Source organism: Zonotrichia leucophrys, chromosome 15 (genome assembly GCF_028769735.1).
Source record: "Zonotrichia leucophrys gambelii isolate GWCS_2022_RI chromosome 15, RI_Zleu_2.0, whole genome shotgun sequence".
NCBI lineage: Eukaryota > Metazoa > Chordata > Aves > Passeriformes > Passerellidae > Zonotrichia > Zonotrichia leucophrys.
The window spans coordinates 6234621-6262584 of record NC_088185.1 but is presented as its reverse complement, the minus strand read 5'-3'; the positions used below and the strand labels follow the sequence as shown (position 1 = coordinate 6262584).

The following is a 27964-nucleotide window of genomic DNA, read 5'->3' as shown; positions in this document are numbered from 1 at the left end:
ATTGAAAAGTATACTTCATGATTGTTTAATTAAAGTCATTTTTAGCTTTGCATGGCTGCAATCACCAAACATTGTCTCCCTGTCAGCATCTGAGGGGCTAACATACTGTTGCCAACAATTAGCACAAATCTGGCTGACATTGTTTTCTCTAAAAATAAACCATGCATGTTAAGTAGCTTGAGAACAAACATGAAAACAAGATTTTAGGATAACATTTTTCTTCTCAGTGGTAACACAGCAGTGCAGGAAGTACAAGTAATTACTTCAGGATCTAGTCAAGCCACCACCACACCTCTGCTGCTGGGGAAGCACCACCAGGATATTTATTGGGGGTTCTGAACTCCTGTGATTAACAAACCTTTCCAAACAGAGGGAAATGATTAGGACCAGTGTCTTGGCCAAAATCCCAATTTACTTTCTTTTCCAGCAATGGTTTGAGCATGGGCAGCATGGCAACAGAAGAGAGTGCAAGAAAACAGCCTTTAAAGCTCTTTTCTTTTGGAAAAGTGACTTGTCTCCTAACTGGAGCCATCAAGAAGAACAACACAAACAACACCACAAGCATGCAAGGCACTGGGCTGGGGAAGGCAGAGTCATCTGAATTAGGAGCAGCTGAGAAGCAAGCATGCAGACACTTCCAAGGGCAGCTTTGTTCACTCTCCAATTCTGGGACCCAGCAGCTCACCCAGGGCATGCTCCACCCCAGATGTGGTTGCCCAACAAAGATGGTTAAACGTGACTCAGAGAACAGAGATGACTCTAATTCTCCTGAAGAAATACTGTATTTAAATACAGACTGAAACTGCCCAAAAGGGAAGAAAACAGTTTCTTATTGCTGTTTACAGCCAGAATTGTTCAAACTCCTGCACAATAAAAATCATGAACCTACTCCAAAGACTGAAAGCAGATACATACTTCAGTTTTGAAGCCAACACATCTTTCCTGTGCTTGCATGACACAGGGATTAGTGGTGACAGAGCAATAGGCAGGGGTCTCATCCATACTCTGACTATTCCCTCTCACACTAAGTTACACTCTGCCATTACAAAACTAATGCTGGAAACCCTTAACCAGACTGAAGAAGTTAACATATTCTACTCGGTGTATAGCAAGTCTATGACTACTTATTTTATACCCTGTTCTCATCTCTGAAGGCTCTTATTCTCCAGAGCAAATTAATCAGGCAGCTTGCATTATATGTTCTTTCTCCAGGCCTGGCTCCTCTAGGCATCTCTATTGATCTTCACTCAGCAAGCCATTAGCAGGAGGTTTTGAAAATTTGCTGGTTTTACAGTTCCCAGAGAAAGCCAAGTCCAATTTAGGGGGATTGCCAGGTTCAGATCTGAGAGCTCAGTCCTTCAGGGGAAAGATCACCATTTCTCAAAACACTCAGCAACACTCAAATCCTGCTCTGCTCTTCACTCACATGTGCCTCAGTGCTGCTGTCTGCTAAAGGAAGGCTTTTTCAGATGGCCAAGGAGAACAGAATTCAGAGAGAACAGACAAGTACCACATAGCTAGAGTCAGCAAATAAGCCAGGGGACAAACAGCCTATGAGATTGATGCAGAAAAAACAACAGGAGAAAGGTATGGAGAGAGGGGTAGGAAGATGACAACTTTTAATACATAACTGTAAGCTTTTGGACAAAGTATTTTTCCCTTGGACTCCAAAAGGTCATCTCTTCAATATACCTCTCCTGGGTTCCCATTTCCTCTCTAGTCCAATATAGTCATAATGGTAAAGAGAATTGGTGCAACTGCAATGTATTTTTGCCACATTTTTCGTCGTGTGTGTGAGACAACCTTTGTTCCTTTGTTGTAAGTTGTTTTCCGCAGACATGCATGAAAGCAACCCAAACTAAATCTATCACCCATCCTTCTTAGTAAATATAGGAGACCCTGCCTGAGTGCTGGCCCAGCAGGAGCCAGGCAGGCAGAGGGAAGTGCTGGCTGTGCCCAGGGCTCCCTGCACCACGTGCGTGTGCACACTGCAATTCTGTTGTGCCAAGTCTCCAGCTGACTTTCACACTGTGCAGACATTATCCCCTGGCAAACAATGGGGCTCATTCTGCCACCCCTTCCTGCTGGACACCCTGTGTCCCCAGGAATCCAGAGAGCACAAATGCCAGCCTGGGATAACGTTCTCTGCTCACAGCCTTCACCCAAAGCCAGGCTCACTGCTCAGCCCTGCTTACATGAGCTGAGCCTGGCTAGGCATCCCCACACTCCTAGAAGGAATGAGAAAAAAGAAGTTTCTGCAACAAAAAATCCCTCTGTTCTAGACCTGAATTGGCCCAAAGTCCAGGAATGTAGAAATTTAAATCAACAAGCAAATGTATTTTAAATTATTTACCCTTAGAGACATCTAGAATATCACACTAAAAACAACCTGGGTGTGTAATACCAGTGCCAACTGCTCTTCTCTTTCCCCCATACAGCACTGTGTTGTATCCCAGCCCTGACTGCTGTTCTGAAGAGTGCACGATTTAAAACACCAGCTCAAATCTGAGGTTTGATTCCCTTACAGCTGCTGCAAGAGCACCAGGAGGGGCAGAGCTGTGTGACCAAGCTGGCCAAGCCCAGCAGCAGAGCTGTGCCCCAGCTCAGCTGACCTCTCATGGCAAAACTTCATTCTGGCCACAGGAAACCAGGACAGAGCCTGACTTGCTGCTGGCACTAAGAACACCCTGAGGACAGATCTGCTCATACAGCCCAGGCTCAGCAGCCACAGGGCCACCAGGGGACCACTCCTCTCTCCTTGCCTGGCTGCACCTCACATGAACAATTGCCTGGCACTGTGCTGCTGCTGGGCTGGCCAGGAGCTTCCCTGGAGCTCCAGCACTCCAGGACCAGCTCCACTCCCACTTTTGGACTGCAGCTGGAATGTTTTATTCAGTAGGACCCAGGGGTGAGTCAGTCCTGCCAGCCACTGACCTCGGGGTGAAGGAGGTGATGGGTGTGGGGTCAAGCATGGCCAGTTCTCCATCATGTCAGTATTTGCTCCAACTGGACTCCCTGCCCTTGTTTTCAGTCACAGTGGGCCCACGGGTGCCCCAGCACACCCAGGGGTGTCTGAAGCCTCACCAAGCCCAGCAGCACAGCCCTGGGGAGGCAGCAGCAGATGGAAGAAGCACAGCCCTGCCCTTCCCTGGGACACACCAACCCACCAGCCCCAGTCTGGGGAGGCTGCAGCTCCTGCATCCGAGCCAGGAAATCCCAGCCACAGCTCAATTGTGCTTTTTCCAGCCCTCCTGAGAGTGCAGGGTGTGATGCAAGCCCAGATTGGTCTGGCCATGCCACAGGGGTGATGACTGGCCCTGTCTGGTCAGCTCTGGCCAGAGGCTGAGTGGCATCACATCCAATTAATGTGGTTTAGAAACATCTCCACCCTGCACCTACTCTCCACTGAAAGGAGAGGAAAAGAGAAATAAATAAAAAAGGAAGAAAGAAATAGAAAGGCAAAGTGCACCCTGTGTTCCCACTGCATGCATTTCCCCCAGCAGTCACTGGTTGGGAAGGAAAGGCAGAATAAATCCCCTCCACAGGGGTATCCAAACTCAACTGACAGGGGAGATAAATCTGTACCCAGGAGGAAATCAAGCTCTCTCCACTACAGACCCAATATAGATTGTGTAATGAGGTGCTTCCTTGCCCACACCACCACAAACACAAGCTGCCTGCATGCAGAAAAATAAGTATATATAGTTTTCTTTAGAAATCCACCACCCATTTCACCTCCCCCTCACTTCAAGCAGTGAAAACAGCTTCTGTCCAACTGTCACGTGAGATTTAAGCAGAAATGACAAGAAAGGCAGCTTTGTGCAACTCTCCCTGCAATTTTCCCATCTATGATGTACATGGAGAGATGGAGAATTCAACAGAATGCAGAGGAAAAAACAAAATTTCCAAGTAACAATAATACTGAGCATAACACAACCCTGCCACTGACCCATAGACCAGCCACCTGCTTCTCCATATCTGGGTATTCTGCTGCTTTTTCCTGCAATTTATTGAAACAATATCAACAAAATAACAGGAGTACAGTCCCAAAGGAAAGTTTTTCCCCTAATGTTCCTCTGCCACTGCAAAATCCCCTCTTTAGGCAATGATCTAGAGCTCTGACAGGGTCTAGAGGCAGTGCCCTAGCCCAGACTCACCCTGATTGCATGTAAACACATTAATACCATGCTATGGGTGTAATTCTCTTGTAAAGGGATGCAGAGCAGCCCTGGCAGCAATCACTGCAGCAGCTCCACACACAACTCTCCTGATTATCCCAGCTACAACCCTGCTAATGTGGCCCTCTGCTCTTTTTAAAGGAGCCTTTCACACACCTGCCTGAACCACGATTTGCTCATTTTGCAAGATCTAAGGCTTGTACCAGGCAACCTCTCTTAGGGGTACTTAACCCACATCACAGGTTAAACAGTGCACCAGTGTGAGTTCTGGGGAAGCAAATGGCTCACAGCCTTCATTATATACATTACACAGTTTGGGTGGGTTTCATGTTAGGTTATCAGGGGTTTTTTTAATATTTTAGTTTAGATTTTGATCCCAGGACATCTGCCCCAGTGGCCCATTATTATTAAAAATTCCCCTAAGCAGGTATGAAATGCCTTTGAGATTTTCTGGCTCAAAACCACGAGGGAATGATCAATAGCACAAGATGATGAGCTGTGTTTGTGGAAGGGGCTGGCAATGAAGAACAACCCACAGACACACATCCAGAAATATCTAAATGTACAATCTTGAGGAGAAATGATCTTTCAGTTTTTCATCTTTCCCCTTGTTGAAGATTAAACACCAGTTTTGAATCTTGTTACCAAAAAGCTTTAAGACAGTGGATCCATCAGAGAGAAGAAAAGACATCTCCAGTTATTAGTTATAAAATGATATCCCAAGGCTACCAAGCCAATTGCCCTCTCCAAAATTCTTCATCATCCACAGAAATCTCATCGCCCTCCCCAATATTCCCAATCTATACACAACATCCAGAAGAGCTGGGAGGCTGGAAAAGCAAAGCAGGACTTGGCAGAGCTGTGTCAGAGGAGTCAGAAACCCCCAGCGCAGATGCAGGGGAAGGGCTGTGCTCTGCAGGGCACTCTGCTGTGCTGCAGCAATCCCGGTGTGGCTCCAGAGCCATCAATCCATGAGCCAAGCAGGGCAGGCAGCAGGGACTGCCACAGGGGTGATCCCCAGAGCAACCCACTGCCCTGCCAGGCCGCTCTTTCCAGCTGATTAAGCCCAAGGATTGGGGGGAATTTCACAAATAAATCCTTAGAACATAGAGAAGGGAGGGGGAGGAGAGGACAGCAATGGCTGGAGGACGTTCAGCAGCGAAAGATGCTTTTTCCTGTTAGAGCAACAAAAATTCACAGTCATTAAACAAGTGGAGAGAGGACCTTTTAGCAGGAACAGCTGAGAGACTGATTTGAGAATGAGAAAAAGCCCATTTTTACAGAGTGAAAAGCTCTACCCCATGCAGCTATTTGTAGCTGGTAGAATACACTGGATTTCTTGCCTTTATCACCACAAACAAGAGGCTGTTTGTACTGTAAAGCTGCAAGTTCCACGGCCAGTACCAATGTCTGTTCCTTTATACTTCATCCCCCAATTTTATCATAAGCAAACATGCAGCTCACAGTTGCCTATAAATTTCATCCTCAAACTCTTCAGAACAAAACACCGTGTACTTTAATCTTAATGTACTCCCTATCAAAAAGATCCTGCTTGCAGGGTTTACAACTACTAAGCAGTAAAATACCAGGAGATAAGTTATCCTTGTTTTACAGAAGAAACAGAGGGACAGAGATTAAATAACTTATCTAGAGAGGGGGGAAAGTGACGTGCCCCAATTTTCAACTCTGATTTTTCCAGCTTTGCCCCAAGCTGTGCTGAAAGTGCTTTGGAAGGGCTCTTGAGAAGCTACTGCAGAGAAAATTATTTGCAAAAATTAAATTTCACACCCAGTTTTAATAAAACTTACACCCTGATAATTCAATAAGCAGGATGTAAAAAAAAAAAATCACAAGTTTAAACAGCTCAGAGAATTTAAAGCTAGATGTTTGTCCACCTGCAATTATAATGGAAGGCTTTATGCAAGACCAGGACACTTCAGAGGTGCTGCTCCAGTCAAAAAAAAAAAAAAAATAAAGTGCCATGAGTGCTCAATCCAAAAGAACAGGAGGAACAAGCAGGAGTTTACAAGGAGTTTATAGGTCCAACTATTTTAAGCACATAGAGGAGAGAAAGCACATTTCTCACACATGATGTGCACCCACAGACACTTTATACTGATCATATACTAGCTGGGACATGATGGAAACCAGGCAACTCCTTCAGCTCCCCATGGAATTGTGTAACACCAGGCAGGTGGATACAGCTGCCTCCCTGGAACCTGCCTTCAGTTTAACACGAAGCTGTCACCAGAAAATAAACATATAATTTCCTCCAAACACTTCTTCACATGCAATCTTCAATCCCTAAATCCTGAATGATTGACAAGGCATTGTTCCACAGACCCTTGGAAAGGTTATGTTTATAAAAACCTCTACCTCTCACCAAAAGAGGAAATGCTCAAGCAGTGTAAATTTGGTGTAGCAAGAAACTTGCATACAGATTAGCCCATTTATTTGTTATGATGTTGCAAGATACTGTTTTATTAGCTTAATTTGTCTTTAGCAGCACTGGAGACCAAGGTAACTACAGCTGCATTGCTGGAGCCTATATAAAAAACCCCAGCCTTTGAAAAAGCATCTTCTTGTTCTTGTACTTGCAACTCAGTTTTATTTGTTTTTTTAAAAGGCTGACTTATTTGAAGGAAATGAAGCTTTAAAAAGCTGGGTGGCTGTTGGCAAATATTTTATACCATTTCTCCACTTCAAAGACTGTTCATATCAGAGACTCTACAAAGTCCACAGCACGCTAAATTGACACAAATCCCTGACAGAAACAGAGCTTATGTGTAACCTACTAGTAAAATTCAGCTACCTGAATAATTAATATTCTTCAAATTAAGATACCACTTAGCTCTCTGGGTGTCTAATATTAAAAATACTGCCATTTGTTAATTTTCAGCTTCAGATCAAAATCAGAGAGCAGTCATGGCAATTTGGCACCAGAGAGGACAGAGTTTTGACACTTGCTTCAGTGAGGCACCATTTCACCCCTGGTCACTCCAAGCTGCTTCAGTTCATTTTTCCTTCTTTCTTTCACCTTTTTAAATTTTTTTCTCCTTTTACATCTTGTCTGAAATGCACTCCAGTGAGTTCCCAACCCTCAAACAATGTGTTTTCAAAAGGTGCAGCCAAAAATGCCAATACAAATGAAATCTGTGCTGCAGCTTCTATGGAGCTGGGACCACTTTACATCGTCTTGTCTGATATTAAAAACAAACAAAAAAACACCAACCCACAAGAGTGAGCCATCTTGCTTCTTTCAAGTCTGAAGAAGCTTTGAGAGTGCAAAAACAAAGCAGCTAACAGTAATGAGTTACACAGAACCCCTCATCCATGTGTTTTGCTTCCAAGGGAGCAAGACGAAAACGCAACATCAGATCCACATGAAATTCTGCACCTAATCTGCAAACCAGTTACCATGACTGCACATGCAAATTGGTCAGATAAAAGCCAGTCAGAGGAATAATTGGCTATTTGGAGGTACAAAATGACTAATTTATCACAGCCACCACATAAGTGGGTTTTTTTTTTTCTTCTGCTTCATAATTGCTCCACTTAATTCTCCAAGTCCAACCGGGTATTTTCAGATGCAATATGGTACAGTAAGTGCCAAAACAGATCCAAATCCATCCAGATCTCCACCACTCCTGTGACACAGGTCCAGACTTTCATCTGTGCCCACAGTTCCTGGCAGGAAGTCAAGGCACAATTCTAAAGGTGACTGTAAAGAACCACCCATGCCCAGCAGCCTTGAGCACTTCTCAGCAGGAACTGTGTGACCTCTGAAGAAGCCTGAGAAGCCACCAGTGCTGAAAACCCCAGCGTGGGCTGCATCTCTGTGGTGTCACCAATGCCACTTGTGAGCCTGAACCTCCTGAACAAAGAATCTCCCATGACCAACCTTCAGCATCATTTTCCTGATGCTGTTCAGACTGTGCTTTCTGTAACTCGTTAATTTGCACAACTCTCATTTTCCTGCCCAGCAAAAATTCAGCACAAATATCAAACCCCATCAGCACCAAGTCTTCCAGTAACTACAATCAACCACAGCATCATTCTAGGTCCTCACAACCAAGGCAGGAGCAGAGCATTATCATTTCTCTCCTCATCCAGGAGGTGACTGGGCATCACTGACAAATTATGTCCTTTACTGGCAAACACAAAGAGCAGAGAGCTTCAACTTTAATGCCTCTTCTGCCTGCTAAGATACCAACTATTCCTGCTGGAAGTACTGGTAATTTTCTTTTAATACCTTCTTCCTGGGGTATGAAATGAATTCAACTAAGGCAGAATTGTAAAAGAATACAGAAGGCAGAGCAGAACAGATCTGTATAAAATCTGACACTGCAATGCTTAGACTTCAAGGATGCCATGGCATCAAGCTTTGTAATAAACACTTCATTCAAGGAGGAAAGCCAGCCTTAAATATTCTCTCCTTTAGGCACAGAGCAAATGGATCAGTTGCTAGTAATTATCTGTTTTCCCTGTACTTCAGACACTACCATCTGTGAATTGGGCCTAATATCTTGACACAGTAATTGTGAAGTCTTACATGGCAGCAGATACACCACTCATTCCTTCTGAGGTTTATAACAAAACATCATCCTCTGCATATTTTCAGCCCAATAAAAAAGCATATCAGCCTCCTTCCTGCATAAAACTGTACCTCTCACACCAAACCAACAGCTGCAGGTACGATGCAAAAGTGTATGTGCAAAACTGTAAGGGAAACCAGGGCAAAAAGACAGTTTTAAGCACAGAACTATCTCATTATGAGACCAGCAAGGCAAGTTTGTGGGGTTTTATGGTTAATTTTCAAGCCAACCTTCTCCTCATTGGATCAGGGAGTCCATGGTGTAACCAAGTGTTCCTTCTCTTGCAGCTGGGGCCAAGAAAGCCCCTGGCTCCACACAGGCTTCTCCCTGCTCTTCTGGCAGGTGCCTCCCCATTGCTCCTTGTGCTCCCTGATGGCTCCATGTGTGCTGCTGGAGATGGGATTTGGTGTGCTCAGGCTCAGAAGGAAAAAGCCTCTGCCCAGATGTGCTAATCCCCTGTGGCAACCACTTCACCACACATGACCTCCGCTGGCAGGGCTTGACAAGGTCAATGACTGCTGTGCCACAGAGGTTACTTCTGCTCACTCAAGTCTCCAATGTGCACACAAGAGGGGCCCTCCCCCTCCTTTAGAACAATTAAATGCTTTTTATTGAGAAATTTGCACAATTTACGTGCAATTTTCTCCCCGCACAACCAAGCTCCATTAAAGCCATTTTCACACAGCAGAGCCAGCATTTAGCTGGGCTCAAACACTGATCTTATCCTCCTGACACTTTCTTCAATCCCTCTGTGGGATTACAGCTGGGAAAATGACACTGATTAGAAGAGCTCCTTCTTCCCCCACTCTTTGGATTTAATATCCAATACAGGCTTCTCCTTAATACAACACATGCATGGGATACAGTACAGAAAGAAAGGAGGAGAAAAAAAAACCAGAAGGCTAAAAAGGAAGAATTATTGTGTGAACAGAGCTACAAATGCCATTTACAGAGTGAACTGCTTTTAACTTTCTGCCATCAAAAGGGTTAGATACCTCATCCAGTCCGAGCAACCAGCCAAGCACAAAAAAGCTTGTCTCCTCTTTCTCCCTGTCACATTGAAACTAATCACTGAAAACAAGGTAAAAACTGTGTTCCCAGAGCAATTAAACTGCAAGTGAGGTTTTATCTTCCCCAGTAATTCCTCCTACCCTCAGCCACTCCCCACTACCCCATTTATGACCAACTTCAGAAGCTTAACCAAGACCAGAGTCACTCCAGCACAACCATCATTTCACACTACCCATTTCAGCAGACTTGGAAGATGACGTGAAACACAGAAAGAACATGTAGCTGCAATCCTGCTCCAAAAGCTCTGGCCATATTTGCAGGGTTTCTTTAATCAATACACATCTGCTGTGCATGCCCTCCTCCCCTGCATCCTGCCTGCCCTGTGCCAGAAGGGCATTTGCGTGGCTGTGCAGCCAGCCAGATCAGGGAACCAGGGAATTAGTTTTCCTGGCAGCATAAATGCTAGTGCTGGCACAAGGGAGGTAATCAGGACAAGCAGCCAGGGCAGGAAAGGACCATCCCCTTCAGCAAAAACACATACTTATGTCAGATTAAAGTGGTCACAGCCCCAGCTCCCTGCTCGCTCTCCCCCTGTTTCTGCAAGCGTGGGAATTACCCAGCAGCGTGGAAGATCAAGTTGTTTAGCTTTGCAAAAGGGTGTCCATCTAAGCACAGAGCTATTTTCACAGCTTGTTTCTTCCCTCACCAGCTTCTCCTCCCTTCAAAAAGCAAAAAAACAATTGAATCAAGGAGGTTTGGATGCCATCAGTCACCGTGTTCCTGTGGCCAGGGAGGGAGCGAAGGCCACGGCGCTGGGCTGAGCACAGCAGCCCTGGGCTCCGAAATGGAAGGGTGCTAACATTTTCCTCTGGCAAGGTAAACAAACCCGGCAGTACAAAGATTGAATGACTCCATGGAACAAAAGGGAAAATAAGGTCAAACCAGGAAAAAAAAAAAAAAAAGAACAAGAAGCAAGAGAGATGAGAGAGATATGACAGATACAAACACACAGAGCAAAACCCCCAAGAGGCTGCTCGTTAGCTCTGAAGCTGAGCACATGGAAAAAGAGAAGAATTTACTTCTTCCTCAACTGGAATGTTTGCATAATTGTCACTTTCAATTCTACATAATTCCTCTTTCTACACATTTGTTTCATGTCTAGGCCACCATGCATGAAATAAATCCCTGTCTCGGAGCACGGCCTGTCTGTGTGACTCAGGGTGCTAAGGAGATTGGGTTTCCCGTTTATTCCTGTATTACATTCCAAGAAGGTGTGAACAGTGCTGTATCAGACTTAAAATATCAACCAAACAGACATCCACCTCAGCCAGGACCACTTTGCTTAGGCAAATTTCTCAAAAGCCATAAAGCTAAGTGAACATGATATTAGTAAAGCATTAATTAAATACCATTTTCCCCCCTCCCTCCCTGGGACACGCTCCAAGTGTTCCCAAACAAATAATTGAGTCTGAGCTTTAAGGGTTATTTCTTCCCCCATCCCCAATTAAAATTACATGCACTCGCTTTTGGGATAGGTTCAATTTTCTTCATATTTAGTGCTGATACCCAGGTGCCCTATTAAAAAAGCTAAATTATAAGCTCAGATATTGAAATATCAACACTAATTAGGTCTTTTAGACACACATTTTTAGATGCTGTTTAGAAAATCTACATTAAAAAGAGCAGGGGCAAAGAATGAACTTTCAAAATTAAAAGGAGCAGCACTGGGTAATTAGGCACTCAGATTCTCATTCTTTTTTTAACAATAGAGACAAACACCATTTCAGTGGCCATAGTCTAAAGAGGACACAATATTATTTCTTTTTTGAGACTGAAGGAAGTAGAAAACAAAGTTCAAATGCTGCTAAACAGAGGTGATATTTAAAGTTCATTCAACTTGAAAGCTTGGCAATGTATCATTAGAAGAATGAAGAAGTCCAAAACATTTTTGTGCATCACAGCAAAGGTTTTACTTTGTAATTGAGCTGCAACCCAAATTCTGACCTCCTGAAAAGCACCTGCAAAAAGACATTCCAAAGGTTCTCGTTTGGCAGCTGCCTGGGAAGGCAGAGCAATGGCGTGCACCAGGTGGGAAAACCTCCACAGCCTATTTTTGCTCCTTTCACCAGCATCAGCAACACATTGCAAGATGCCAAAATTCACTCTTTTTGAAAAGGCTTAATCCCCATGAAGACACAAAGGCAGGTGATTTTTCCCCATGTTTCCTCGGCTCCAGAAGCACACCAGTTGAGCTGCACTGCTGGGAGCTGTCACTGCCCTCAGGGAACAGATTCCCATGGTAGGAAGGGACCCCCACACTCTCCTCACTTTCTGCTCCCTCACATCAAAGTACCAGTCTCACATCATTATTAACCTCCTCCTAACTCAGAATTAGAGAGAATGCTCCAGTAAAATTGGTAAAAGAAGCTACACTTTGCATTTCCGCTCATGTCTGTATTCTTACTGCATGCTTTATGTGTCTGGCTTTACGCTTCAGGCACAGACCCATTATTCCTACAGTATTCAGCAGAGACTCAGTGAATAATCACATTCTGCTTATGTTCATAACACTGTAAAGGTAACACTGGGAAAAAAACACCAATGACTTCATCTGCTAAACATATATAAACAGGGAATGGGAATTTTAACACACGAGCACAAAAGGAGGAAGACACGAAAGAACAAGGAGAATTTGCGTTTCAGACAAAAATCTATTCCCTCTCTTCAGTAGCTGCTCCTTTTTGTCCAGATAAGAGCACTGAACAGTGAAAATTCACCTGCAGGTTACTAACAGATAACCAGAAATACACAAAAGAACAAACCAAGGAGCACTCCAAGGGAAGACAAGCTTTATTTGCCTGCAGGAAACACCAGAAGCTGCCCATTCACCAGCCTGATGCTGACACATGCTCTGCATTACAGCATCTCACCACACTGCCCAAGACCACCCCAATGCTGACCCCATCCCATACCACAGGACAGCAAACCTAATTAATTCCATTTTGGGTGGCCAGCACATTGTACTTAAGACAGATAAACACCCACAGTTTACGCTCTGTCCTTTTTTAGGTCAAATTAGTATTTTTGCAGGTTGTATCAATCTTACAATTATGATCAAACATGCCCTGTTTGGGCCACACAGCTCCATGCCAAAACTCCACTGCAAACGTGCCACCAGGCGTGGTGTACGATTGCAGACACCATATCAGCAAACAGCTATTTAGTAGCAGTCACAGTTAGCTGACCTTCAGGCAGAAACTCAGTAACCTGATGATGATGACATTGCTGGCCCTGGATTGTCTGCAGCATTTATTTTGGCAGCGGCAGAGAAAATGCACGGATACATTTTGAGCAGGAAAGCAGAGCCCGAGAGCCAGGCTTGAACAGTCTCCCCTGGAACCCTCACACTGCGCCTGAGCAGCACAGCACCTCACAAGAGTCACAGGAAAGAATATTATTATTATTATTGTGGCCTCAGAACTGTGGCACAAGAGCTACAGTGTTTGGAGACCAGCAACTTATAATTATACAGCTCTGAGCATCTCCTGAGCAGAGGAAGACCAGGCAACACACTCAGAGACTCCACAACCCATCCATGTGTTTCTCAGGGCACAGCATCTTTGGTTTCTTACCTTCAGCTGTGCTGCCTCTGGAAACAGCTTGTGTAAACCATTTCCATTTTTTCTTTTTTTTAAAAAAAACCCAACTTCAAAAATAATTCTTGGGAACCTACCAAGCAAACCAACTGCATATAGCTGTTTGTCTGAGGTGTCACCTGGGAGTTTACATTAGTTTGCACGGGCCCTGTTACAGCAGTTCCATAACCTTGGGTTTGAAAATGGCCTGTCCTACACATACCAAAACATTTTCTAACCAGGGTAAACGAGCTTGATGTTAACATGGGGCTCCTCTATCCAACAGCAGCTAAAAAGAGCATCTTTCCTTGCAAAAAGCCTAAAAGTTGTACAGGTGACTTAGTAATGAGCATGGGAACCTTTTCTGATTGAGCCCTGCAATCACTTTTGCCTAGATGCAGCTAAAACTTTAATTTCCAAGTCACACCCTCTGTGCGATTTAGCATCTCCCAGCAACGTGGAGGAAAAGCCATGTATGAGTATGCAAAATCTGTGTGAAACCAAGTTCCAGGCCCTGTGCAGCCCAGAGGCTCTCACTCATGTTTCATCACCCCTCTTCCCACCACAAACAGCACTGCAAACACCAGTGCCTATGTCCCTCATGCACAAGTCACACTGACCCTGCAGCTGCAGCCACAGCCAGGGACAGGGACAGGACACAGCTCAGCTCCACACTGCCAGTGGGAACAGGCTGGGAACAAACCCCCACTGCTGCCAAACCCACCCCAGGGCTGCCCAGTGAGTGGGAACAGGGCTCCAAGGGAGTTATCAGTTTGTCTGATGTAATCAACAACACTGCCATGTGCACACTGACACCAATGCACAGATCTCTGCGGAGTTTGATGGATGAGCTGATGGCAGGCAAGTTATAAAATCCATCTGCTTGGAAAACCATTGTCATTTTCAGCTAAAAATCGCACCAGCAAACTCGTATCACAACTTTGTACTATTCAGGGCCAAACTAGAATACCAGACTAAATCATGGTGTTCTTTCCTGGGCAGATCTTGCAAAATATCCAGTAACTCAACACTAATAGCAGTAGGACAGGTTTTTTTCCTTTTTTTTTTAATGCTTTAGTTAAGCCTGAGAAAAAAATGAAAGGCAGTTTTTGCCTATCTTGCAACAAAACCTCTCTTGAGATATGTCTGTTCTGCATCAGGAGACCTTCCTAGTGAAGGCATGAATAAGTGCTGCTATGAGAAGCAAGATTATAAATCCAGAGCATCAGTAAGGACTGATGAAGCTTAGGGGAACTTAAGAAGGCTGAAGTCAAGGCTTGTATTTTAGCTGTGAGAGGAGAACTAGATCTCAGGGAAATCTCAGGCTGCATTTGCACCACCAGCAGTGCCCAGAGCAGGACATGCCACGGGAAAGGCTCCCCCACAGCTGGCGTGGGGCAGAGGAGAAAGAGAAACATTTCCCTAGAGGGTTGTACAAGGAGATTTTGCCATCAGAGGCTCTCCCATCACCTCCTGGCGATGCACAGACAGCACTCGCATCAGGCTGAGTGTCATGGTGTGTCAGTGTGTCACCACCACACTGAGGCAGTTCCAACACGTCACAGGGGGACAGGAGTTCCCCTGAGTGGCACCTCCAGCTCCCAGCAGCGGCACAGCCAGGCTGACACAGGCACTGATGAAAGGACTTGCCCAGAGCTCCATGAGAGGAAACTTGTGGCGGAGTCAGAAAGAAAACCCCGTTATCTCAACTTCCGGACCCCTCTGCTTAACCGCCAGACCACAAAACACTTTTATTGTAGGATAACATTGCAACAAATAGCTGTTTTCTCTTAGCACAAAACCCACTTTGCAGTTTTACTTTTAAAAATCCATTTTTACTCCAACTCCCTAGGACTTCGAGCCAGCCCTGTGACTTGGCATAAACAATTTCTCCCTCCTTTGCATGCCCCAGTTTTATTAAGTAATCCCCATAAAAGCAATTACTGAGCTTTGGACTGAAAAATAACTAGGGAAAAAAAAAAAAAGAGAGAGACAGCAAATTCTGCATATCTTTATTTGCATACGGATTCCCTCCCTCCCCCTTTCTAAGGGTTTTGCCATGAGGTCTTTTATGTCTCTTTCAATAATCATATAATTATATGATTCCTAAAGTACACGCTGGCAACACTTCAGGGGATTTTAGTCATTACAGGTGACAAGACTTTTCTCTCATGTCTAATGCTCGCTAGGATTTCCTTCCACTTCATTCACAGATAAGATGAAGAACCCAGTGACACCCAAAACGCTCTCACAGACAGATTTTGGGGGGATCAGCCCTTTTCCTTCCCCATTACAGATGCAAGGAAATGGGCAGAACTGAACTGGAATGAACTTCAATTGGAATGAAGCACTTTTTCAATTACGCAGCCCATCATTTTTCCCAGGCCCCACATCCAACTATTTTAATGGCTTTCACATTTTTTCTTTAATTTTACAATCTGAAAGAAATGCCAAGGTTCCATCAAGGACTGAGAATGCCATAATTCCATTTCTTCCAATGGCTGCAAGTTATTAACAAGATGTCAAAACATCATAATTATTTTATATCAAGTATGACTGATTCCATAAACATCTCTTAGCTGCATGCCATCCTGAGTCTCACTGCCCCTGAGTGCAGGTATGTGCTCAGGCTAAATGGAGTTAAGAGGCTGCACATCCTCTTCCACAGCATTACAAGAGAGATTTAAGAGCCACCAAAACATCAAGAGCAATAATGCATTTTATTACCTGATGCACTTGATGTCATTGTAAGCTTTGAGATGTTGTTTTCCTTGAAACTCTTTGGGGGTTTTTCCTCCTCTCTACAAATAAGAGCTCCAAGGAAAACAGCTGCAGCTTCAGTAAGGATGAGGAGGGGTTAAAGGAACAAGTTTGGAGTCCTTCAGTAACCACTCAACAGCCAGCAGCTCTGAATTACCATTTGTTTCCCAACTTGGGCTGCTCCTAACTTCAGCATCTCATCACTAAGTACAGGTTAGGTCAGGGACACCCTAGCACCAGAGTGAATCAATCTATATTTAAAATTGGGGAGGAAAACAGCAAAACACCAATTACTGTCTTATTTTTCTGAAGCTAGAAGGAACATCTGTTGAAGGGCAAGGTAACACAATGATATCAAACCACAAGCACTATAAGCTTCACATTCACACTACAGGCACAACTGCATCATGCATATGTATTTTCTCAATTCCTCTCTATGACAACCTGTACAGAAGAGAGAGCAAGGCAGGCTGTGGGCAGAGCAGAGGAGCCCAAGCACAGCTCCTTGCCCTGCTGACCGTGCACGGCAGCCTCAAAATAGAACATTTAACTTCAAATTGCCACGTTTGTGTGGCACTATAGATAGCCAGCACAAGATTTAAAAAGCTTTGCTCTGAGCACAAAGGGAGAGACAGGAATGGTGCCATAAGCCCATGTTTTGCAGCCAGTGGCGCAGGGAAATAATTTTGATCCCTTCAATCCCCTTATCCATGCCAACTACTGACCTTGCAGATGCAACTTTTGTTCAAGTTCAGTCCCTTTTTGGCTCCAAGCAAGACAGAGCTACAAAGGAAACACTCTCCATTCATCCAGGATCACCCAAGCACAGTGCACTCAGCTGCCTCACGCTCCTGTTAGCCAGGTAATTCTGCACTTCACATCCAGTCACTCAGTACAAAATAATTAAGCTGCAAAGGGTGACACTCACCTCTCTGCCTGCCACTGGGGCCTGGCTGGTGCAGGTGGGAGCCCCACAGCTGGTGCAGTTTGTACCTGCCCAGCTTTCACAACTCCTGCACCAGAGGAACTGGACCGACAACTCGGCACAGGTCGGTTTTGCCTGGGCGGCTCAGAGCCGGTTAACCCTCGCCTCCATGCTCAGTGTTTCTGGCTTTGGAACATCAAGACTGATTCTCCTTTCAGCATTCTTAATAGTTCATTAGTTTTCAAAAAGAGACTATTTCTCAAGGAGATGGACCAGGGCTGGTAACACTGTGCTCCAACTCTTTTCTCTCTGAAGAGCATCGCTGGAACAGTCACAGCCCCCACTGTGCTGAACACAGCAGAGCCAGGAGACATTTAAACAGCAAGAGCCACTTCACCTACATAAAACTCTTTTATACATTTACCATGATAAACTGGAGGCATTAAAGTGCACTGAATTGGAAATTGTTCTCACTTAGAGCTGGATGTTCACCTACAACCGATACCAAGATGCACACCCTACACACTGTATTTCAAATCTTTATTTTAAAAAAAACCCAAAGTGCATCAAGCAGGAAACAGCGTTTCAGTTCTGCTGATACTGTTCTCTTTCGAGTACTTGCTGCAGCACCACAGACTACACAATATTCCCTCATCCTGCACCACCAGGACAAAGCCCAATTGCTGGAGAAGCTGAAGCAGCAAGCCCATTCTGACAAGGCTGCACCCAGACACGGTGCACACAGGTTTGGGAGCTGTGTGCTTGCAAAACCTGACACAGGGGAGCAGCCTGCTGTGCCTGTGCCTGGAAAATTTCACACCTCACCCAAAAAAAGCAGGGAAGCAAAAGGGGGAAAAACCAAACCACCCCAAAGCCTTTCTATCAATGTGTGTCCAGCCACAGTACAGCACCTCTGCACCAAAATGAATTTTTTCACAAGTGCAGTTGCGTGACCACCAGCCCTTGTGCCGAGCAAGCAAGGATCTATCAAAGAAACAACATGAAACACCAGGCTGATCTCATCCTACCCAGCTCCCTTCTTCACTGCTATTTTCCCAGAAAGCAGCATTGTGACAGTCAGTCTCATTCTGTGAAATAACTGAGATAAACGATAAAAAGTGCATCTTCTTAGCATACTGAGAGCACAGTAAAGTTTTCAGTTCTTACTAGGCATGAAGTCAAATACACTACTGCAAGTAAACATTTATTATCTGAATGAAGTGGAACACTAGTTGTATTATGTCCTTTTTTATTACAAAAAAAAATCTTACCTGTGCAATACAGAGTACCTTATTTTTTAAAAATAGTATAGATTCTAATTAATTTCAAAACTGAATATATCTTCTGAATTTCTTTGTGATGGTTGGTCTGCTTGACATTTCAGCAAACTTCATATCATGTTTTGCCCCAGGTTTCAGTGCTCAAGAAAGCCTGAGCAGTTATACTATGGGAAACGACTTCAGAAGGTCATCCAAAACACCCAGACAGACAGAATCAACTGCAGTTTGAGTTAAAAATGAAACCTCAGGTAGGGATGAATATGACCCCTGAGCAATTCCAGGCAATTTCCTCTCTTCAACACCCCTGCAGCCACTTTATGTGCACTAAAGGTGCAGGGATGGCCCCAGGCAGGGGCTGCACTTGCCATGCACCCCATCAGTCCTTTAACCCTGGCAGGTTTCACCCATGAGACACAGAATTCCCCACCCAGCAGAAGAGCTGGATCCTTCCTCACCATTCCACCAGGGTTTGCAGGGAACATTGCTCCCCCCAGCTCCTGGCCCAGCTGAGCAGATTCTTCAGACTTTCCAGATCTCTCCCCCTCTGATTTAATCACCTCTGATTCCTCAACAAAGATACCTAAAGTACCTGCTTCAGACAAGATGCAAAAAAAAAAAAAAAAAAAAGAAGAAAATCAACAGCTAGGAGAACAAATCAATGGAGACTAGCAAGCCTTCAGGAAAACCAAAAGGCATTTAGAGCCTTTAGAGCATCATCCAGAAAATCATTAGCTTTCCTGGGGTTAAAAGCACTTTTAAAGAGGAATAACTGGCCATCAGAAATGCTAGCTTGATACACCATCAGGTGACAATTAAGTAGAAGGAAAAAACACTTAAATATCTAGAAACTTGTTTAAAACATAAGCTAGCTATGGAAAAATCTAAGCTGTTCAGCAGACAGAGAGAGAGAGATGGTGACAAATCAGAAGTTCCATCGCTAGGTCAGTGGAGCCAGCACAAAACCTTTGGAACAGGAAACTGCAGCTAAATACATTGGTTTTCTTATCAATGAGAGATCAGAGCAACAGTAACAGGACAGTGTACAGCACACATGTGAAAACAGCCTTATCAAGATGACAGCTGGAGCACTCATGGATTTTGTCCAGAAGCCTACTAGGAGCAATAGGCTGTCCAAGTTCTGCTGCACCAGGCAGGAACAGCAGGGAAGGAAGGGGCTGAGAGGCAGCACTGCCAGAGCTCTGGACACAAACAGGGACAGGGAGTGAAGCATTCATCTCCTTGGGGCACAGCCGGGCCCCAGCTCGGCTTGTAAGGGCAGCATCTCCACTCCAACACCACGTGCAGAGAGTCAAGGTCTGCCCCTTTTCAGCTCGGGGCTGCTCCTGCACAACACTCCACACACGTCTGAGCAGGGATTCTCCACGAGATTCTGTAAACAGGTTCAACATCCCTCAAAAAAAACCCTACACACACACCCCTCAAGAAAGTTAAAATTTCCATTCAGGGCTCCAAAGCTTTGCTGGAATCTGTAAAAATGATAAACAACAGCCAAAAAGAAAACACAACCCCTTGTCTTTTCAACTACTTTGGGAGAACAATTGCTCTCAAAGATCGCATTCATTAACATTCTGATGAAGTTCCCTTTTAGCGCTGTTTTTCATACTTGAAAGGAACAGCTATGATCAGAGAGAGCCCTCAACTACCGACTCACTCATTTAGATTCTCTCGCTCTGATTCACCAATCACCTTCAAGAATAATTAGCAGCTTCATCTGAACGTAATGAATATACACACATGCTCACATCCACACCATTCATTCTGGAAGGAGGGCAGAAATCCCCCTTTCCTCAGCCCTGGCACTGCACCCATCTCCTGGTGGCTTTTCCAGTCTCACTGACCACCCCAAGCCAAAACTACATTTCCAGGTTAAGTCCAAAGTCGTGGTGAGTGGCTGGGTACTAAAAAACCCCAAATAAAACACCACTACACACACACACACATCAACCCTAAACTGCATGAAACCTGAGCTGGATTTATACAGGAAGATCCAGGGGAAGGAAGAGAAAGGAGAAGTTTTAACTTCTATACACAGAAAGAGGCTGCTGCTTGTGTGTCTGTGGGGCTTTGTTTTTCACTTAATTTAAAATATATATATAATCAACTCAGTCTTTATTTGGAAGATGGTAAGATAGGAGATAAAGAAGTCACAAGTATCGCCACATGGTTTTCAGATGACAACTGCCAAAGGAAACATTGCCACATGAGTTAAAATACAAAATGCTTTAAATTCTCACCAGAGAGCTAAAGGAGACCTCAAAGATACCCCTCAGTATTGACCTTAACTGCTCATACTCCCAGGTCAACACAAAGGAAGAATACATTTATTTATTCTATAAAGCACCCTTTATTTACAGGAACACCAGCAGTGAGAATTTCCTGCAGTGGGGAAGGGGAATTCACAATATGGTGAGATACAAAGAAAAACAAACCAAAAACCACCTTACCTCTCCCAAATGATTCTACCATTAAGTTCTACCTAAACACTGAGAAATTTCATTTCCAAGGGGAAACCCAAGGCTTGGTTATTCTATTAAACATAATCAGAGACCACTGTAACATCAAGAAACAAACCAACCTAGAATACCACAATAAACTACCACATATGCAACAAAAGCTCCTTTTAAGGATTAAAAAATTAAATAAAATACATTTTTAGTTCAGTACTGTCCCTAAGCCATACACTCACTTCTACACTTTCTTCCCCCTCACGGGCATAGAAGGCTTCAATTCTTATTCATTTTTTTAAAAGCATTACAGCAGATTTTAAATCCTCTTAAAAAACCAATGTGCACCAAAATACAGATTTCCTCCAAAGCAGAAGAAAACCACCTGTTGCAGTCAAGTTCACCAGAGAACACAATTCCACACCACACAAAATGACCTTGCCATTTCACTCATTTCCATGGCTATATACTGCTTTAAAGTGCTTTTGCCTTGACCATCCCCTTCCCTCGCTGCTGCATGACATCTGCCAAACATCACCCATGGTCCAAAGCAGTGGAAAAAAAAAAATCCACAAAACGTATTTTCTTTTTTTTTTAGTTTCACAGGGATTTAGGGAATGCACACCATCATTACCCCCAAGAACACAACCTGAAAGATAACACACCTGGTTGGTGTGAAACAGGTGAATTTTGCTCCCACCTTTCCCTCTGAGGTGTCAACCACCATGGCTGCAGAGGTGCACACGTTGTTTACTAACATCTTGGCAAATACACTATAAATGTGTTCATTTCAGGTGGTGTTCTCTTACATGTTGGTAAATAAAGTAGAAATCAGTTAATTTCAGGAAAGCATTCTAGCACGTGTTGGTAAATATACTAGAAATAGGTTAATTTCAGGTGGTGTTCTCTGACATGTTGGTAAACATTGTAGATATCAGTTAATTTCAGGAAGCTGTTCTCATACATGCTTGTAAATATAGCAGAAATGGGTTAATTTCAGGTGGCACTGAAGTTTTAGGCAAGAATTTTAAAGTGAATAATTTTGTAAAGACTATTTTATTTCTTTTTAAAGAAAAACCAGAAGTGCTTCCACAAACAGAAGTACCTTGGGGTGGCAGATATTTCAGGTCACTTTTTACCCTTGTGTACCTTTTTATCAAGGTTTGGCTGATTCAATAACAAGGCTCTCCCCATGTGAAAAGCCCAGAGTTTTCCCCATCAGCCTGGAGGGACTGCACTATCATTTGAATTCTATTTCCTGCTAATGTGCTCATCATGGTAGAAAATTTCTGCAGGAAGATGAATTTTACTTTCTTCCCTGACAGCTCAGTAGAGACTCAGGGGTTTAATTGGACCTATCTGCTGATGCATATTTGACTAAGAGCATGCCCAAGAAAAAGGAAAAAATAAGGTTATACAGACAGGTCCAGGGCTTGGCTTAGAGGCACAGGAGAGCAGATTGCTCACTCATTATCAGTTCTGCATACACAAAGTAGTCAGCTTTCCTGTCAGGACAACACCCCACAAATGACAGCACAAAAAGCCAAAGAGCAGCCATCACCAAGCTAACACAAACCTTCCTGCCTCTCCAGCACCTGCACACCCAGAGCTGCTCAGGGCTGGATGTCCCTGCTGAGCAGGGCCCCTGGCTCCTCAAACAAGGGTCCTGCTACCAGGACAGATGGCCAAGGCCACCTCTGACACCTCCACGGGCACACAGGGACCATCCCTGGGACTCTCAGGAGTTGGTCCTACAGGCAAAAAACTCCAAACAACCACGGTGCCACCAGAGGCCTGCGTGGCTGGGGAGAAGCAAACCCAGGAACAAAATGGGACCTCAGAGCCTGAGCCAAAGACATTAAAGATCCCAGGGCAAATCAGAGAATTCATCAGCCCACGCAGAACTCTTCACTGCTGTAACACAGCTTAACACATACACAAGAGGCAGGAAATCCAAAGCAAGGAGAGCACCCAAAACTTTGCCCACATCTCCACCATGGTGTGTCAGACAAAGTGGGCAAAAGCACCAGAATTGCTCATATTTTCTGGGGATTCAAGTTATTACACCCAACAAGCAACTTGTGAGGTGCTTCCTCTCCACAACTCACTTCTTCCAACTGTACACAAACAAAACAAAAATCAAAAGCCAAAGTCATGGTTTGTCAATGCCCCTCTGAAAATATTAAATTTCCTGCTCTGCTTAACTTAGCTCAGACAAGGCAGGCAGTATTTGCTCAGCAAATATTGTTTGTAATAAGTTAGACAAGCAATATTTTTTGCCAGCCTATTAACACCAGAAAAATATGTACAGTCAACAAGAGATGAAGAATTTGTTCAATTACTTCAAAAATGGGAATTACAACCGAGGGATTATTATCCATTTAAACATCTCTTTTCCACAAAATGTCAAACACTAGCCATTTGCTAACAATCTCCGGAGACAGATAAAGTAACATTTTGGCAATGCAAACACAAACTCCCGAGCTGGAGGAGGGGGGAGCGGGAGGAAGGAGGGCGGGAGGGGGGAAGCTCCACCATTCACAACAATGCCGGACCATCCCAACACGCCAGGAATATTTTGCAGCCAATTAAAACCCCAAACAAACATTGGACTTGCCCGGAGTGATGGCGAGCACCGGCCGGAGCCGGGCAGAGGAGGGAAGCACTCAGGAGAAGGGGGAGCAGCCAAGTTGCCAGCGGATCACCGGGGCTGGCCCGGCACCCTCCTGCCCGCAGCCCCGGGATCCCCCCGGGCTGACACCAGGATTAATGCACGTTAATTGCTATTTGCAAAATTCAGCAGCCTGAAAGCGCCGCGCTTCCTTTCTCAAATCCTTTTTTTTTTTTTTTTTTCTCTCCTCCTTCCCCCCGTTCCTTTTCCCTTCCAACCCCCTCCCCGCCTCCCCAGCCCCCGCCCCGCGGGAGGGCAGAGCCCCCCGGCCCCCGGCGCTCTTACCTCCAGCGCTTCCAGGGTGTTGAAGCTGGCGATGGCGAAGCCATCGATCAGATCCTCTTCCTGGGAGCTGGACTCGCGGCGGCGGCGGCGCGGGGGCCGGGCGGCGCGGGCGGCGGGCGGCGGGCCCCGCGGGGCGGTGCAGTTCTGGCCGCCGTTCTCCTTGCCGGGGCTCGGCTCCTTCTCGGAGCCCGAGGAAGGGCTCTGGTTCCGCGGGTCGCGGGCCGCCGCCTCCCGCCGCCGCACGCGGTCCCGCTGCGACCTCGACCTCCGGCTCTGCCGGATTTTCCCATCCATCGCCGAAGAAGAAGCAAATTAAAAAAATTTAAAAATAATAAAAATAATAATAATTAAAAAAAATTTAAAAAATGAAAATGAGAAGGCCAGGAGCGAGGGGGGGGTGGGTGGGAGTGGGGGGGGCGCGGGGGGAAGAGAAAAGTCGCCCCCCTCCAACTCACCGCTTCCCCTCTCCAAACCCCGGAGCCCTTAAAAAATAATAGTAATAATTAAAAAAAATCAACAACAACAACAAAAAAAATCCTGCTGTTCAGAGCCTCGGATCCAGGGCGATGATAATCCACAGAGCAAGGCTGGGTGGCGGTGGCGGTGGGGCGAGCGGCACACACACACAAAAAATATTAAATCCACGGAATGACCTTGACAAATTTCCACCCCCCGCCTCCCCCCACCCCCCAAAAAAAGCAACGACGGGAAGAGGAGGGAGGAAAAAAAAAAAAAAAAAAAAAGAGAAGGGGGGGAAGATTTATCTGGATCAGGACGAGGACACCTCGGATTCACTCGGCGCGGAGGAGAGAGGCAGATCCAGGAGGCTCGACCCAGCTCGGGATAATCCAGGCGCGGCGCCCCCTCCCCGGGGGCAGCGCCGCTCCGGGGCCCCGCTCCGGCCGCCGCGCACCGCCGGGGGGGCCGCCGCCGCCGCCGCCGCGCTCGCCGCCCAACTTTCTTGCCGCGGAACGAGCGAGACAATCCCTGGGCAGCCCCCGCCGCCGCCCGCCGCCGCCGCCGCCGCCCGCCGCCGACCCCTCCTCGCCGGGCGCCGCCGGCGGCTCGCAGCCCCCCGCCGGCGCGGCGCGGCGCCCCCGCCGCCGCCGCCCGCTGCCGGATGGCGCTCGCCCGCCCGCCCCAGCCCGGCCGCCCGCGGCGCGGAGCAGCCCCGGCCCCCAGAAGCCGCTCAGTCGGCGCTGCCCGGATGCCGCCCCATTCTCCCCGAGCTGGGACGCGGCGCTAGCACCGCCCGGCCGGCCGCGCATGAGCAGGGCTGCCAGCTGCGCGTCATTCCCCGGCGCAGGCCCGGCCGTGCCCCCGGCCCCCCCCCTTCCTCCTCCTCCTTCCCGCCCCGCCGCCGCCTCGCCTCCCCTTAGCGCGGGCCGGGGGCGCCGGCGCCCGCCCCAACCCCCGGGAAAAGTTTCCCCCGGCCCGGCTCCCGCCCCGCGGCCCCGGGACACGGAGGGGGCAGCGCCGCGGGCCGGGACAGGGGATGGAGGGGCGAGCCGAGGGCATGGAGGGGAGCCGGGGACGGGGGACGAGCTGAGGCGAGCGGTGGGAGCGGGGCTGAGCTGCGGGATGGGCTGGGGTCAAACGATGAGCCCAGGGCCGAGGAGTGAGCTGGGGGTCAGAGGGTGAGCCTGGGACAGGGAACGAACTGCGGGAGGAGTTGGGGATTGAATGCTGAACCGAGGGTCAGGCTGAGGGGTCGCTTGGGGGTTCAGGACAACTTGGGGAGCACGGCAAGAGCTGAGAGACATGGAGAGAGCAGAGGGAGCAGCTAGGGAACCATCTGCGTGTCAAGGGACAAGTTGGGGAATGAGCTGGTGATGAGGGTGCAGGGCACGGGAGCTGGATATCAGAGCTAGGTGGGACACGGAGCAGTGTAAGGGAACTGAGGGTTAAGGCTCATGGAGATGGAGACAGGAGACACTGTCCATTAGCCCCTGCTCCATTCATCTTGTTGGGGTTTTTTTCGGGGTCTGCAATGCGGGAGGGGGCTGTTTCCTTTATTGATTCCCTGCAGTTTCAGGCCCTCTCCTCTCTCCAGCATTTCCTGGCCAAAGGCTTGGTGCTCAGGCGTTCCCTTGGGACAGGGACTGCCTTGGCGGCCGACTGCGCAGCTGTGCAGTGCCCAGTGCCAAGGCCAGCACTGAGGAAGGTGTGCCTGGATCAGGGCTCCTGCACAGGGACGTCCTACATATCACAGTGGTAGCAGGACTTAATCCTCCTGTTATCATTTTTTATTGCACAAAGTTAGATATTGCAGCATGCTACCATCACTTCTGGGTATTCTTCCTTGTGTGGGGCTGGCTTTGCTCCATTGGACTCAATCGCCGTAATTCCTTACTTCAGCTGCTTTCACCTTCCCTGGGGGGTGGCTGTTGGATAGATGTTGTGAAATAAAGACTAAAGAAATCCATTGAGATTCATGTATAAGGGAAAAAAACCCATGAAGGAAATTCAGTTAGTGGGAGCCATGGATGTAAGGAAGCAAAAAAATCTCCTGCTATCTGCTCCTGCTGTGTTCCAGCTCAGCCATCACCTGGGATGGTGGTTTCCTCAGGCTGGTGTCCCCAGAAGTGGCAGGCTGGCAGCTGAGTGTCCAACACACTCATTAAAGGTTTCTGTGTTCAATACCCATTTCCCCACCATTTTCCTATGTTCCTGATCTAATTGTAACAACAAAGCAGTCAAAAATTAACCCCCTTCCACCTGGCCCAAACAGGCTCTTTGAGAAGGGTTTCTGGTGTCTGGCAACAGTGTTGCCCTACCTTACTTAGACAAGTGCTAAAACGAACATCATCCTCTTAAAATGTAGCATAGAAACGTCATTTAAATTTAAGCCATTTAAAACCAAAGGTAGAAATCCCATGTGTAGTGCAAAGCCTCTTAATGCAAATAGTCAGTCATGCATTGCATGCCTCAATCACACTCATATCGGTGTCATTTGTGTCCTAATAAAATCCTATAATCTTTTGCGTGCCAATTAAAGAAGGAAGATAGCTAAATCTAGCTGCTTCCTCGGGTAATTACAGGCTAGTGGGGAGCCAGACAGTTATCTGCCCGGGCTTTTGCAGGACTGTGGATTTCCAAAGGGTATTTCTTCTCCTGTTTCATTAAGTGACTGCATTTTTTTAAATGTGTGGTGTTTGAAAGGCACAACCAAGATCCCGGAGATGGGATGGGATGTTAATTAAAGGTCTCAATTTAGATACACCTAGTTTAACAATGGATTTGGTTTAACAACTGCATTTGCTTTACCAGTATTTTAAGGGACACTTTCTAGAAAGAAGCATTTGCACTGAGTTCACTAAGTTATTTTTACACTGGTGAGCCTGTCCTTTTATTTACAAGGTAATTCCTATGTTGTTTATAAGTACATCATAAGGGTAAGTCATTAAAAAGATAAACTGGGGCATTTTTAACAGTTCCTCTTGCTAGGACTCATCTCACTCCCATTGTGCTTTAGGCCCTCCATCATTAATATGCATTTCTAGTTACCTTTTTTTCATTCACTTCCAAATTTGCTGACCAACAAGGACAGTGGAAATTGCCTGTAAAGTTTCTTTCTTTATTTCCTGTCAGCAGGGTCATCAAGATTCTCATCCCATGTTTACATACAGGAGTTTAATGTCACTGGGAGCATAAACCAAAGGTGCCTTCTGGGGAAAGTTGTGAATACCATTATTTTTTTCAATTAATTCCACAAATTCAGCAGCACTATGATTGTCCATAACATGAGTTATTCTCATTTTTGTATATATATTTTTTCTTGTTGAAAGATGCAGCACAACGGTCATCCAAAGGAATTAACAAAATCAAGCAGTCCACATGGGAAAGGATGCCTCTGCTTGAAACTGCATCTCTGAATCAATCATGCCTTTCCTTCCACCAAGGCAATTTCGTGTTTTCAATAGAAGGCAGACCTACGGTGGTTTTGTTTCCCCCCAGCATCAAATGGCATTCTGTACAATGATATTCATCATGTTATAACTCTAGGTGAATGATAATGGATCAGAGGGAATGAAAACAGATGGATGTTAAAACAGACAATTCCCTGCCACAAACCTGGGAGCCCTCCACTGCTGCCTAGTCCATTCATTCAGTGGATAATTGTATTAGACATTCCAACAATAGAGAGGCCTTCTTCATT

General features: G+C 46.0%; 1 protein-coding gene across 15 annotated transcripts in view; it reads right to left on the bottom strand.

Annotated features, from left to right (window-relative positions):
* The window catches only part of FBRSL1 (fibrosin like 1), a 495150-nt gene extending 471044 nt beyond the window's left edge, over positions 1 to 24106 (bottom strand). For all 15 annotated transcript variants that reach the window (XM_064726492.1, XM_064726486.1, XM_064726485.1 and 12 more), the window contains exon 1: positions 23806 to 24106. In XM_064726492.1, the coding sequence (XP_064582562.1) occupies positions 23806 to 24099 (294 nt within the window). In that variant the 5' untranslated portion in view covers positions 24100 to 24106. The remainder of the gene's footprint in view (positions 1 to 23805) is intronic.
* Between the last annotated feature and the right edge of the window lie 3858 nt (positions 24107 to 27964).